Here is a 15,452-nt window from a genome sequence, read left to right as displayed (position 1 = left end):
ATGGCTTTGAATAAAGCCCGAAAGTTGCCACCGTAATAACACTAATGGGCGGTCACTAACGGGTTAAGGAATTACAGTGCATGCATTTCCCTTATCTAAAAAATACCAAGACACAAAACTTTTACATTAGGGAATTCCAGGCACATCTATTCTATAATATACACCGATTATCAGGATTGTCTCTCTCACACATAGTACCAGGGACAATCCTGATAATCAGTGTATATTATATAAGTGATCACACATAGCACCAGGGACCATCCTGATAATCAGTATATATTATATAAGTGATCACACATAGCACCAGGGACAATCCTGATAATCAGTATATATTATATAAGTGATCACACATAGTACCAGGGACAATCCTGATAATCAGTGTATATTATATAAGTGATCACACATAGCACCAGGGACCATCCTGATAATCAGTATATATTATATAAGTGATCACACATAGCACCAGGGACAATCCTGATAATCAGTATATATTATATAAGTGATCACACATAGTACCAGGGACAATCCTGATAATCAGTGTATATTATATAAGTGATCACACATAGCACCAGGGACAATCCTGATAATCAGTGTATATTATATAAGTGATCACACATAGCACCAGGGACAATCCTGATAATCAGTATATATTATATAAGTGATCACACATAGCACCAGGGACAATCCTGATAATCAGTATATATTATATAAGTGATCACACATAGCACCAGGGACAATCCTGATAATCAGTATATATTATATAAGTGATCACACATAGCACCAGGGACCATCCTGATAATCAGTGTATATTATATAAGTGATCACACATAGCACCAGAGACAATCCTGATAATCAGTGTATATTATATAAGTGATCACACATAGCACCAGGGACAATCCTGATAATCAGTATATATTATATAAGTGATCACACATAGCACCAGGGACAATCCTGATAATCAGTATATATTCTATAAGTGATCACACATAGCACCAGGGACAATCCTGATAATCAGTATATATTATATAAGTGATCACACATAGCACCAGGGACCATCCTGATAATCAGTATATATTATGTAAGTGATCACACATAGCACCAGGGACAATCCTGATAATCAGTGTATATTATATAAGTGATCACACATAGCACCAGGGACAATCCTGATAATCAGTATATATTATATAAGTGATCACACATAGCACCAGGGACAATCCTGATAATCAGTGTATATTATATAAGTGATCACACATAGCACCAGGGACAATCCTGATAATCAGTGTATATTATATAAGTGATCACACATAGCACCAGGAACAATCCTGATAATCAGTATATATTATATAAGTGATCACACATAGCACCAGGGACAATCCTGATAATCAGAGTATATTATAAAAGTGATCACACATAGCACCAGGGACAATCCTGATAATCAGTGTCTATTATATAAGTGATCACACATAGCACCAGGGACAATCCTGATAATCAGTATATATTATATAAGTGATCACACATAGCACCAGGGACAATCCTGATAATCAGTGAATATTATATAAGTGATCACACATAGCACCAGGGACAATCCTGATAATCAGTATATATTATATAAGTGATCACACATAGCACCAGGGACAATCCTGATAATCTGTATATATTATATAAGAGATCACAGATAGCACCAGGGACAATCCTGATAATCAGTGTATATTATATAAGTGATCACACATAGCACCAGGGACAATCCTGATAATCAGTATATATTATATAAGTGATCGCACATAGTACCAGGGACAATCCTGATAATCAGCATATATTATATAAGTGATCACACATAGCACCAGGGACAATCCTGATAATCATATATTATATAAGTGATCACACATAGCACCAGGGACATCCTGATAATCAGTGTATATTATATAAGTGATCACACATAGCACCAGGGACAGTCCTGATAATCAGTATATATTATATAAGTGATCACACATAGCACCAGGGACAATCCTGATAATCAGTATATATTATATAAGTGATCACACATAGCACCAGGGACAATCCTGATAATCAGTATATATTATATAAGTGATCACACATAGCACCAGGGACAATCCTGATAATCCGTATATATTATATAAGAGATCACAGATAGCACCAGGGCCAATCCTGATAATCAGTATATATTATATAAGTGATCACACATAGCACCAGGGACAATCCTGATAATCAGTATATATTATATAAGTGATCACACATAGCACCAGAGACCATCCTGATAATCAGTATATATTATATAAGTGATCACACATAGCACCAGGTACAATCCTGATAATCAGTGTATATTATATAAGTGATCACACATAGCACCAGGGACAATCCTGATAATCAGTATATATTATATAAGTGATCACACATAGCACCAGGGACAATCCTGATAATCAGTATATATTATGGAATAGCTGAGCCTGCAATTCCCTTATGTAAAAGAATTGTGTCATATTATAAACAAGGATATCGGATTTATACTGCGGATTCGCGGCGCATTTGTTGCAGAATTTCCCCATTAAGTTCAATAGGAAAGTCAAGTTCCGCAACAATCGTCATTGTTCCCAGAATCCTCTGCGGCTACACCGCGTCTTCACAGCAACGATGCAGGTTACATATATATATATAAAAAAAGAAGGCGTCATGTGACTCCTGCAGCCAATCACAGGCTGGAGAGGTCACATGACACAGAGCAGCCGGAAGAGCAGGTACGTTTTGCTATGGTAACGTTCGGAGAGGTGAGGATCGGCCTTGTTGTAGTACATCATTACAAAATACGACTCGTCCCACAAAACATCAGACCACTACAAAGACCAGAAATAGCAACTTACCCCAAAGAGGTCGGCACTGATGGGGTTAAATCCCTGCTCAGTCTGGGTTTAGGACTCCAGTGGGCGGGGTCACTCAATGATTGATACACACTCCTACAGCAACGACTGATAACAGAGAGAACACCCGACCAGCGCCTGGTCTCTACCTCGAATACTGCAATCGCTGAAGGACCTGTGCTGATGTCTCCACCATGGGACCGGTGCAGGAGGGGCGGAGCTTAGCAATAGAAAGTAGTAATGGATGAAGGACCTGTGACGATATCAAGATCACGTGACCGGTATATCAGGGGGCAGAGCTTAGAAGTGGAAAGAATGAAGAATGGATGAAGGACCTGTGATGAGAAACATGTGACCGCTGCAGGAGTTGTCCGAGACCTGAGATAATGTCACAACCATGTGACTGGGGCAGGAAGGGCGGAGCTTATCAGTGGAGAGAAGTGTTGGATAAAGGTCCTGTGACAATCACATGATGTGAGGGCTTGGTGAGGGGCGGAGCTCTGTGAGGGGGCGGGGCTTCTGTGCTGTTGTGGAGAAGTGATGGATTCAGCGTTTTCTTCTTCTTTTATAGGTTTAGGCAATTGTGTGAAAGCTGGAGCCAGGGGAATGGTGGGAGTTGTAGTCCTTTACTCTTATACCTCCTCCGTGTAATGTCCACTAATATCACATAACAGCCTAGACATGCTGGGAGTTGTAGTCCTCTCCTCCTATACCTGCTCCCTGTCATGTTCTCGGATATTCATAGTTACATAGTTTGTATGGTTAAAAAAAAGACACCTGTCCATCAAGTTCAACCAAGGGAAGGGATGAAACAACATTTCTACACATTGACACAGGAGTTTATATTTTCTCATTACAGGAAATTATCTTTGCCCTTTTTTAAAGCCATCTCCTGTCCCTGCTGTGACGGCTCCTGCGGTGACTATTCCATAGATTCACCGTTCTCACAGTAAAGAAGGTTTGTCGTCTCTGCAGGTTGGACCTTTTTTCTCCAGACGGAGGGAGTGCCCCCTTGTTTTTTGAGGGGGTTTTACATGGAACAGGATTTCACCATATTTTTTGTATGAACCATACATATATTTATATAAATTAATCATGTCCCCCCCCCTTAGTCATCTCTTTTCAAGGCTAAAAAGGTTTAATTCTTTCAGTCTTTCCTCATAACTTAGATTCTCCATGCCCCTAATTAGCTTTTTTGCTCTTTGTATTTTTTCCAACTCCAGGGCATCCTTTCTATGAATTGGAGCCCAGAACTGAACTGCATATTCTAGATGAGGCCGCACTAATGCTTTGTAAAAGGGTAATATTACATCCCTGTCCCGCGAGTCCAGCCTCTTTTAATACACGACAATATCCTGCTGGCCCTTGAAGCAGCTGATTGACACTGCATGCTGTTATTTAGTTTATGATTTACAAGTACACCCAGATCCTTCTCAACAAGTGACTCCCCCAGTGTAGCTCCCCCTAGGACATATGATGCATGCAGGTTGTTGGTACCCAGATGCATAACTTTACATTTATCTACATTAAACTTCATCTGCCAAGTGGATGCCCAAACACTTAGTGTGTCCAAATCAGCTTGCAATTCACGAACATCTTCCATAGTCTGAACTATATCACATAGCTTGGTGTCATCTGCAAAAATAGAAACAGTGCTATTAATCCCATCCTCTATATCATTAACCCCTTCCCGCACCTTGACGTAACTGCACGTCAAGCTGTGAAGTAAGTTCATGCACCTTGACGTGCAGTTACGTCGGCACTTTAAAAGTTAACCGCCGCGCGGCGCTACACCGCAGAGGCGGTTAACTGTGTAGTCTGCCTGCCCTGGTGTCCAGGCAGAGTACAAGGGACCAATCGAAGCGGTCCCTTGTTAGAGAGGCTCCGATTGGTTAGTCTGTACAGACTAATGAATTTGAGCTTAGCACGTTAGAGATCAACGTCACAGGCTCTGATCTCCTCTGATCTCGCCTGTTCGTGTCAGATCGTCCATTAGTCATCGTCAGACCGCCTGTTCGTCAGCGTCAGTTAGTCTCAGTCAGTTAGCGTCCTTCAGTTAGCGTCAGTCAGTGTGTGATTGTCAGGTAGTCATTGTCTTTTTGCAAGTGTAGTTTAGTGTTAGTCAGTTATAGTGTCATACAATAAAAAAATTTAAAAAAATATATTAGTGTACGTTAGTGTTAGTATTTAGCGTTTTATGTAAAAAAAAAAAAAGTTCTATTCTACATTTTTTTGTATACACTCTCTACAGTATACAAGATTACATAAACCTTTACTGTACACAAAAATAAAAAATGGCCCGCAAAACATTTTCTGCATAGGAGGCGTATGAGATGCTGGCATCGGACACAGATACTGCGAGTGATGTAGGGTCCGCTTTTGTGCTGTCCTCTTCCACAAGTGACACTGAGGAACCTTCTCGCAGTCGCAGGAGGGTTAGTGTTCAGGTTACACCTGCACCTGAACCTAATTGGTTGCCCCCAACCTCCTACACCCCCCAAGTACCGGACTTTACTGCTGCTGCAGGGGTCCAAGTCCAGGCAGCAGGGGTGTCTGAAATTGAGTTTTTTCAGCTCTTTTTTTCGGACAGCATTGTGGACAAAATTGTTGAGCAAACTAATCTTTGTGCTCAACAATTTATTACTGCCAACCCCGGTAGTTTTTATGCCAGGCCATACAGGTGGCATCCCACCGACAAAGCAGAAATGCTGCAGTACTGGGGATTGGTCCTAAATATGGGCCTAACAAAGAAGCCATCAGTGAGGGCCTATTGGTCCACTGATATTCTTTACCACTGCCCCTTATACCGCACCACAATGCACAGGGCTCGTTTTGAGGCAATACAGAAGTTTTTGCACTTCAATGATAATTCCCAGTGCCCCCCCCCCCAGGATCACCCAAATTTCGATCGACTCTATAAAATTAGACCCCTTATTTCCCATTTGGCCCAAAAGCTTTCCATGTCATATACCCCTGGAAGAGAAATTGCTATTGACGAGTCCCTGGTGCATTTGAAGGGAAGGGTGAAGTTCAGGTAATATTTGCCCAACAAACGTGCCAGGTATGACATCAAGATCTACAAGTTGTGTGAGTCGGAGTCGGGCTACACACATACTTTTAAAATATACGAGGGAAGAGACAGTCAGATTGAACCCCCAAACTGTCCACCCGTCCTGACCACAACTGGGAGGATTGTCTGGGACCTCCTGCACCCACTGTTTAATCAGGGGTACCACTTGTATATTGACAACTGGTACACAAGTGTACCCCTGTTCAAATGCCTGGCGGAACAAAAAACGGTGGCGTGTGGGACGGTCCGCAAAAACCAGAGACCGCTCCCAAAAACCCTTCTCGGCCAACCCCTGCAGCGTGGGGAGAGCAGGGCGGTCCAAGGCGAAGGGGTCCTATTTTTGAAATTCAGGGACAAGAAGAATGTGTTGATGCTAACATCCATTCATGATGCCACCTGCTCTCTTGTCCCTGTGCGTGGTGCAACACCCACCACCACGTCACGGCCTGTCTGTATCCAGGCATATAACAAATTTATGGGGGGAGTGGACCTTTTTGACCAGATGCTCAAGCCGTACAATGCCATGCGGAAATCAAAAATTTGGTATAAAAAACTTGCGATGTACTTTATCCAAATGGCATTGTACAACTCCTTTGTAATATACAGGAGCACTGGTCAGGAGGGGACATACCTGGAGTACCAGGAGAAGGTAATCAAATCCCTTCTCTTTGGGAATGTGGCAGAGGTAGGAGAAAGTTCTGCCTCTGCAAGTACGGATGTCCCCAGGATAGTTCCAGGGCAGCACTTTCCTGATGAAGTGCCGCCCACCTCAAAAAAAAGCCACCCCCAGAAGAGGTGTCGTGTCTGTGCCAAAAGAGGCATAAGAAAAGACACGACATACCAGTGTAACACCTGTCCCACCAACCCTGGACTGTGTATGAAGGAGTGCTTCCGGATATACCACACCTCTCTGGATTTCTAAATTTTATTTTCATCTGTCCCTTTCATTTATAATTTTCGGCCCTTTCATTTACAATTGCCGCCCCTCGCATTTACCATAACCATTTCACCATTTAAAATGTGAACATCCCCATAACAAAACGAAAAATTCCCATTATACCCCTAGGATTTGTAATATGGTGTAGTATCTGCACAATTTTTTAGGCCTATGCAAACATGACATATGCCCAAAAATCATCCAAGTAAAATAAGGCCTCAAAATCCTTGTGATGTTCCAATATTTTGTGGCCCTGCCATATGTCCAGCAACAGAGAATTAGGGCCAATTTGGGGGTATTTCTAAACTCAGAAGAAATATCCTGATAAATGTTGAGGTGCTTTTCTTCACTTGCATGCTCTGTGTCTGAAAATTCTGTCCTATAAATGAAGCATTTGTCATATGTTCTTTTTCACGCCAGATATCCACAAGATTCTGCAAAAAAACTATGGGGTTAAAAAAGTGATCACACCACTAGAAAAAAATTCATTGAGGGGCGTAGTTTTCAAAATGGGGTCACTTTTGGGGTGTTTACACTGTTTTGGTCGTTCCCCCCCCCCCCCAGTGCATTGCAAACGCGAAATGGCACTAAAAACTATTCTAGCAAAATCTGCGCTCCAAAATCCAAATGACGCTCCTTCTATTCTGAGCCCTGCTGTGGATCCAAACAGCAGTGTATTACCACATATGTGGTATTGCCGTAATCGGGAGAAATTGCTTTACAAATTGCTTTTTCTCATTTATTCTTTTATTAAATCTAAAATGTCTATGTTTTTCAGAAAAAAAGTAGGTTTTCATCTTCACACACGAATTCAAATACATTTTGCAAAACAACTGTGGGGTCAAAATGCTAACTATACCACTAGAAAGATTAATTGAGGGGTGCAGTTTCCAAAATGGGGTCACTTTTTCTCTGTTTTTACTGTATCGGCAGCACAAGAACTCTTCAAATCTGACATGGTGCCTAAAATATATTCTAAAAAAAGGAGGCCCCAAAATCCTCTAGGTGCTCCTTTGCTTCTGAGGCCTGTGCTTCAGTCCGTTAGCACACTAGGGCCACATGTGGGATATTTCTAAAAAGTGCAGTATCTGGGCAATAACTATTCAGTTGCATTTCTTGGGAAAAAACCTTCTGTGTTACTGAAAAAAATGGATTGCTTATGAATTTTGGCAAAAAAAATGAAATCTGTAAATTTCACCTGTAGTTTGCTTTAATTCCTCTGAAATGCCTAAAGGGTTAAAACACTTTCTGAATGCTGTTTTGAATACTCTGAGGGGTGCAGTTTTCAAAATGGGTTCATTTATGGAGACTTTCTAATATATAAGGCCCCTAAACTAACTTCAGAACTGAACTGGTCCCTGAAAAAATAGCCTTTTGACATTTTCTTGTAAATATGAGAAATTGCTGCTAAAGTTCTAAGCCTTGTAACGTCCTAGAAAAATAAAAGAAGATTCCAAAAACTATGCAAATATAAAGTAGACATATGGGAAATATAAACTAGTAAGTATTTTGTGTGGTAATACTATCTGTCTTCCAAGCAGATAGATTTAAATTTCGGAAAATTTAAATTTTGATGTTTTTCACAATTAAATATTGAATTTATCGACCAAATTTTTTCACTAACATAAAAGTACAATATGTCACGAGAAAACAATCTCAGAATCGCTTGCATAGGTAAAAGCATTCCAGAGTTATTACCACATAAAGTGACACGTCAGATTTGAAAAATCGGCTTCGTCCTGAAGGCCAAAACAGGCTCAGTCCTGAAGGGGTTAATAAATAAGTTGAATAATAGTGGTCCCAGCCCTGAACCCTGGGGTACACCACTTATAACCGGGGACCATTCAGTGTAGGAATCATTGAGCACAACTCTCTGGATACGGTCCTTGAGCCAATTCTCAATCCAATTACAAACTATACTTTCTAAACCTATAGGCCTTAATTTACCCATTAGACGTCTATGGGGGACAGTGTCAAATGCCTTTGCAAAGGCCAAAAACACTATATCCACAGTGGCCCCTCTGTCTAGGCTTCTGCTCACCTCTTCATAAAAACAAATCAGGTTGGTCTGACAACTTCTGTCCTTTAGTAAACCGTACTGGCTGTCACTTATAATACTATTTATTGTCACATAATCCTGTATATAGTCCCTCAATAGCCCCTCAAACATTTTCCCCACGATGAATGTTAAACTTACTGGTCTATAATTACCCAGGGAAGACCTAGAGTCCTTTTTGAAAATAGGCACCACATTTGCCCTGCGCCAGTCCCTTGGCACTATACCAGTCACTAGACAATCTCTGAATATTATGAAGAGGGGTAGAGAAATAACTGAACTAAGCTCTTTAAGAACTCTAGGGTGTAACCCATCTGGTCCCGGGGCCTTGTATACATTTATTTTATTTAACTTAGCTTGGACCATATTTACATTCAGCGAATTCATTAAATCAACTGATATATAAACCGCACTGGCACCGGTGGCACTGGAAGCTGCTCTTTCTTCTGTTGTATATACAGAGCCAAAGAACCCATTTAGTAACTCTGCCTTCTCTTGATCCCCTGTGACCAACTCCCCATTACCACGATTTAAGAGTCCTACATATTCAGACCTTGGCTTCTTTGCATTTATATACTTGTACAATTTTTGGGGATTTGTTTTACTATTATTGGCCACCTGCCTTTCATTTTGCATTTTTTGCTGATTCTATTACTTTTTTTGCAGATTTTATTAAGCTCTTTATGTTTTACAAAGGCTACAGATGTACCCTCAGATTTGTATTATTCAAATGCCCTTTTTTTTTTGTCATATATTGCCCTTTTTACAAAAGGTGTAAGCCATGTGGGGTTTAATTTTAGTCGTTTATACTTGTTACCTATAGGAATAAATTTTGCACTATAAATTATACAAAGTGGATTTTAAGATTTCCCATTTATACCTTTATTTGACATTAGATGTTTCCTGTCTATATCCTGAATTGTAGCCCTCATGCTGGGGAAATTGGCCTTCTTAAAATAATAGGTAAAATGTAACTATATTGTGGTCACTGTTACAGAGGTTTTCACGAACATTGACGTTCCCAACAAGCTCTGCATTATTAGAAATGACCAGATCCAATAGAGCTTCACCTCTAGTCGGGTCTTCCACAAACTGGCCCATAAAATTTTCCTGCAATAGGTTGAGGAAATGTCTCCCCATCGCAGTTGAAGCCAAACCATGATACCAATTAATATCCTGGTAATTAAAATCTCCCATTATCACTACAGTACCCGCCTGTGCAACCGCTACATCTGTTTATATAGCTGACCTTCTATCTCCTCAGTTATATTGGGAGGTCTATAGATTACACCAAAAGTAATTTTTTCAGTGTTTACCTCCCTTTGTAATTCCACCCACAAGGTTTCAATCTCCTCACAATCTTCACCCACTATTGTCTTTCACACTCAACTTCATATTACTTCTCGCATACAGACATACACCACCGCCTTGATATCACTTCTCACATACAGACATACACCACTGCCTTTCCTATTTGGCGTCTTTCCGAAACAGTGTAAAACCCTGTGCCCAGTCGTGAGAAGAGTCTAGCCATGTTTCTGCAACACCAACTAAGAGTCTGGACATGCTAGGAGTTGTAGTTCTCTCATCATATCTCCTCCCTGTAATGTCCTCTGATATTCCATAATAATATCCTGGACATGCTGGGAGTTTTAGTTCTCTCATCTTATACCTCCTTCCAGTAATGATATCACATAACAGTCTGGACATGCTGGGAGTTGTAGTTCTCTCGTTATATCATCTCTCTGTAATGTCCTCTAATATTCCATAACAGCCTGGGAGTTGTAGTTCTCTCTTCAGATCTCCTCCCTGTAATGTCGTCTGATATCTCATCGTAACAGCCTGGATATGCTGGGAGTTGTGGTCCTCTCCTCATATACTCCTCCCTGTAATGTCCTCTGATATCCCATAATAGCAGCATAGACATATTGGGAGTTGTAATTCTCTCTTCCTATGTACTCTTCTATGTAGGCCATTGTTTATTCTGATGTTGCAGCAGATTTTCTAGATTCTGATTTGGCCAAGAAGTTGTGGATTATCCCTGCACCTCTGGAGAAACCCATCGACATTTGTTCGTTGGATGGTACTCGTGTGTCTGGAGGATCGGTAAGATGCCGTACTCCTGGTCTGAAATTTTCAGAAGGAAGTATCCAATGTGAGACTATTTCTCTTCTGTTAGTTCTCTCTCCTCCTATACAATTATTTTGGGGTATCCTTGGTTGTTCCTCCATAATCCAGTGTTTGATTAGACTTCAGGAGAATTAGTGCAGTGGGAAAGTTTTGTTCAGGGAGAGGTTTTACTTCCCCCGATTCTAGTCGCAGTCACCAGGGTCTGCCTGTTAAGTATAGAGAATTTGTGAATGTTTTGTGACAAAACTGCTGATCTTCTTCCCCCTCATAGAGAGTATGACTGCTCCATTGATCTAGTTCCACGTTCCAAAAACCTTAAGGCGGACGCCCTTTCTCGCAGTTTTCTACAGCAACATGTGGAGACACCTGTACCTTCTTTCATCATTCCTCCTGATAAAATGGTGACAGGGCCAACAAAGGATATTTCTGATTTACTCTTGCAGGCTCAGTCTTAGGAACCTCCAGAGAAACCCGCCCAACGCTTTTTTTTTCCTAGTGACCTTAGACCTGCTGTTCTTTTAGAGATTCATGGCAGTAAGTTGGCGGGTCTTTCAGGTATCACTAAGATGTGTAAGACCATGTCTCGATCAGTTTGGTGGCCAGATATGCGGAGAGATGTAGAAAGGTTTGCTGTGGAATGTGACATCTGTGCTCGCAATAAGACATCTACAGCATTACCTTTTGGTCAGTTAGAACCTTTGCCAACTCCCAGGAAACCATGGACACACATATCCATGGACTTTATTTTCAAGTTGACCAGATCCGGGGGGAGAGATACCAAATAGGTTGTTGTAGACAGGTTCAGTAAAATGGCCCATTTTATACCCTTGTCTGGCTTGTCCTCTGCTGATAAGCTGGCTACTCACTTTGTTCAACTAGTGGTGAGACTTCATAGTATTCCTGAAAATATTGTATCTGATAATATTGTATCTGACATGGGTTCACAGTTTGTGACTCAATTTTGGAAGGCCTTTGTGCAAATGTAGGTATTGATTTGGGTCCTCCGCCACCTATCATCCACAGACCAATGGTCAGACAGATAGTGAACCAGACATTAGAGCACTATCTCCGGTGTTGTTTCAGATTTACATGATGATTGGGTCCAATTTTTGCCATGGGCAATTTGTTTGTAACAATTTGTGTCATGCATCCACTAATGTCTCTCCATTTTTCTGTAACTATGGTTTTCACCCATAGGCATCTTCATTTACCGTCAGTGCGGGTTTTGACATTCCATTGCTCAGACTGAGGATTAAGATGTTGAAGTAAAACTGGAGTAAGGTCCATGGGGCTTTGGGCTCAGCTGCCCTTCGTGCTAAATGCAAGTTTGATCGCCACCGCAGGCCACATAAGTTCAAAGTGGGAAATAGAGTGTGGTTGTCCATCAAAAACATCAGTTTAAGACAACCATGTGGCAAGTTGAATCTAGATTTATTGGTCATTTTAAGATTTTAAGACAAATTAATCCAGTTTCCTTAATGGTGAATTTACAACAAAGCATGAGAATGCCCAGGACTTTTCATTGTTCTCTTTTTAGGCCTGTGTATACTTTCAGAAGGGCGATCCGTAGAACTCCTCCTGTTTTGGTCCGTTGTCAGCCTGAGTTTGTGGTCCAGAGGATCCTTGATTTTGAATGGCGTGGCAGACAACTCCATTACCTTGTTGATTTACGGGGTAACGGGCCAGAGGAAAAGTCCTGGGAACAGCTAGAAACATCCATTCTGATAGATTTTTTTAGTTAAAGAATTATTATTTAAGTGTTTACACATTGTTTTAATTTTTAAAATGTTTCACAAGTCAGGAAATATTATAAATTAGATTCTAATTTATAACATTTCCATGTGCTGGGCACTAGAGGGAGCAGTTCCCAAAATTGCAGCATGGTCAATGTGGTAAAGCAACCTCATTGCTTTATGCTGAAAATTTGGGGTAGACACACTCTCTCTAGTATCGTCACACAATCCCCCCTCACTTCTTCTAGCTAGTGCCAGGAGGAGGGGTTTGAATCTTCAAACCTCCTACACAGTGTGCCACCATTTTCTGAGCGACTGCACAGTGTAGGAGGATTAGATACAGTGCTCAGCAGACTGTATAACATGAACATACACGAACATAATACACACATCACATACACGAACATAAATTACATTCTCCTGCCACCACCTTCGCTCCTATTCCTTGCGCCTTCGCTTCCTTGAACATATGGCCGTAAGTCATCATCTTATTGTCCGGCCACGGCTTCCAGTCCACTTGAAAATGGCGCCGGGTTTCACTCTGCGAACGAGCTTCGTTTGGGTCTGTGTGGAAGCGGCGCATGCCGCTCCCACTCAGACGACGTACGCTGCAGAGAATGGAACGTCTCTCGTTTGCATTCTCTATGGGGTTGTATGTGCCGTATTCCATCTCTGTATGTGTCGTTAATCGACACAAACAGAGATGAAAAAAAATGGCAGCTCCCATACAGAAGGAAAAGTAAGAACAAAGTAAAAAGTAGAACATGAGAACACAAATAAATAAAATTTATGTTAATATCATATTAAAAGCAAGATGATAAAAAAAAATTCATGATACCTTTCCTAAGGGATCATCAGCCCTCTTTGAAGGGCTTGGTAATGTTACGATTAGCAGCAGGACTGCTGCTAATCAATGATTTCTGTTATCTCTATGTTTGGGCGTTGCTAGACAATGCCCTTGATCTGTGTCTGGATTTAGTCATCATTTAGCTTTGCCTGGTTAATTAGGGCAGAGTACTTTTCTGGGGGCTAGTATATACTTCAGGCCTGGATTACTCATGTACTGGTTATACTGTTTCTCTCATGTGCTAAATTCTTTACAGATTCTAGTTGGTGATGTTTTTCTTGTCTATGTATATGTGTTTGTTTGAAGTGTGAGACCTGTTGGTCTTCCGAGAGATCTAGTTTTTGTAAAGTGGCTTTTATGTGTATCTTGGTATCAGTAGTTCCCCTGGTTTGTTTGCCTTTCCTGTGCATTTGATCTGCTGCCAAGGTGTTGTCTTTCCCTGCTGTGGGATAGTATTCAGATAGGGTCAGTTAGTGCTGTTAATTCTTTCCCACTGTCTATTCATCTGTTAAAGAGGCTCTCTCACTAGTTTAGTAATGCCCTATCTCCTAGCTAATCTAATAGGCGCTGTCACACTGACAATGCTAGTGAAAATTGTGCGTTTATTACTTTAAAAGTTATGAGCTTTTTTCCAAATATGTAAATGAGCCTTTATTAGACAAGTGGGTATCAACAGCAGCGATTCTCTTTTCGTGAAGCTACCTCACAGCCTCTGACGCTGTCCTATCAGCACGAAGCTGCTTCACACAGAATGAGAGAATGAAGCTGGAGGGTAGGGGGATCACTTTAAACAGCCACATCTCGGGCTGTGGACCACCTATAACAGTGGTATATGAAAGATGAGATTCTAATGTTTCATATGACACCAGAATTGCAGTTCTAGCTGTGACACAACCGGAGATATTGCCATTTAAATACAGTCTGGAATGGAAGCTGTATACTATATGATCACACTGTGTTGCTGGGCCGGGAAGGGGTAGAAGCTGTATGACGATTGGATAGTGTCCTATAGAAAACATTACACTGTTAGGAGATAGGGAATTAATAAACTAGTGACAGATCCTCTTTAACTGCTTTCATGCTATTCATCTGCCATCCACTCCATTTATGCGCATCCATCTTCTACTAACTTTAGTGTTAGCTTTTCGCTAAAGTCACTTTATGAATTAATTATTACTTACCTGTGGTAACACCTCCTGGAATTTCCTCCTCAACTTCACTCTTACACGGTTGATCGCCCCTCACCCGCTCTATTTCGGCTTCATCCTCCGCTTTAATATTAGTCAGATCTTCCCCCTGATTTCACATATGTAACAATTCAGTACTATACAGCAGAGTGCGTAGAATCTAACACATCAACATAAGAAACCACCAAAATCTATGACCACATTTATGATCGTAAGACCCAAAAGCTCCACACCCCCCTATATAGATCTGGTATAGGGCACAGCTTCATCTACCTGATGATTCTCTGGGACATTGTGATTTTCCTCTGGACAGTACTGGGAATACAGAGGACTGGGACATCTCTCTGGTGGATTTCTCCTACTGGATCCATCTGTAGCAAACACACAGTGAATGAATACATGACCATTGTATATCTGTCTATATATCAGACACTTCCCTCAAGACCTGCAATTACATGTTTACTTTTAGAGTGTAAATTAATTATAGTATTTGTGTCCCCACCACTGTTCCCTATAAAGTGCGTGGCTGTGCTCACTAAACTAACACTAATTCCGCGCACTGTCACGGCCGGTGGGTGGATGCAGTGGCAGATCATGCCGGTGTTGTCGCTAGCACCGG

At 41.1% G+C, this 15,452-nt stretch overlaps 1 protein-coding gene across 1 annotated transcript in view; it reads right to left on the bottom strand.

The window, feature by feature from the left end:
• Positions 1 to 15,452, bottom strand: part of LOC142674685 (uncharacterized) — a 57,292-nt gene that overhangs the window by 22,196 nt on the left and 19,644 nt on the right. The window contains exons 5-6 of the mRNA XM_075847203.1: positions 15,107 to 15,204; positions 14,828 to 14,942 (exon numbers count right to left, since the gene is read on the bottom strand). Coding sequence (XP_075703318.1) covers positions 14,828 to 14,942; positions 15,107 to 15,204 — 213 coding nt within the window. The remainder of the gene's footprint in view (positions 1 to 14,827; positions 14,943 to 15,106; positions 15,205 to 15,452) is intronic.

The sequence above is a fragment of the Rhinoderma darwinii genome (genome assembly GCF_050947455.1).
Source record: "Rhinoderma darwinii isolate aRhiDar2 chromosome 1 unlocalized genomic scaffold, aRhiDar2.hap1 SUPER_1_unloc_8, whole genome shotgun sequence".
Lineage (NCBI taxonomy): Eukaryota > Metazoa > Chordata > Amphibia > Anura > Rhinodermatidae > Rhinoderma > Rhinoderma darwinii.
This window is presented reverse-complemented; position numbering and strand designations above follow the sequence as displayed.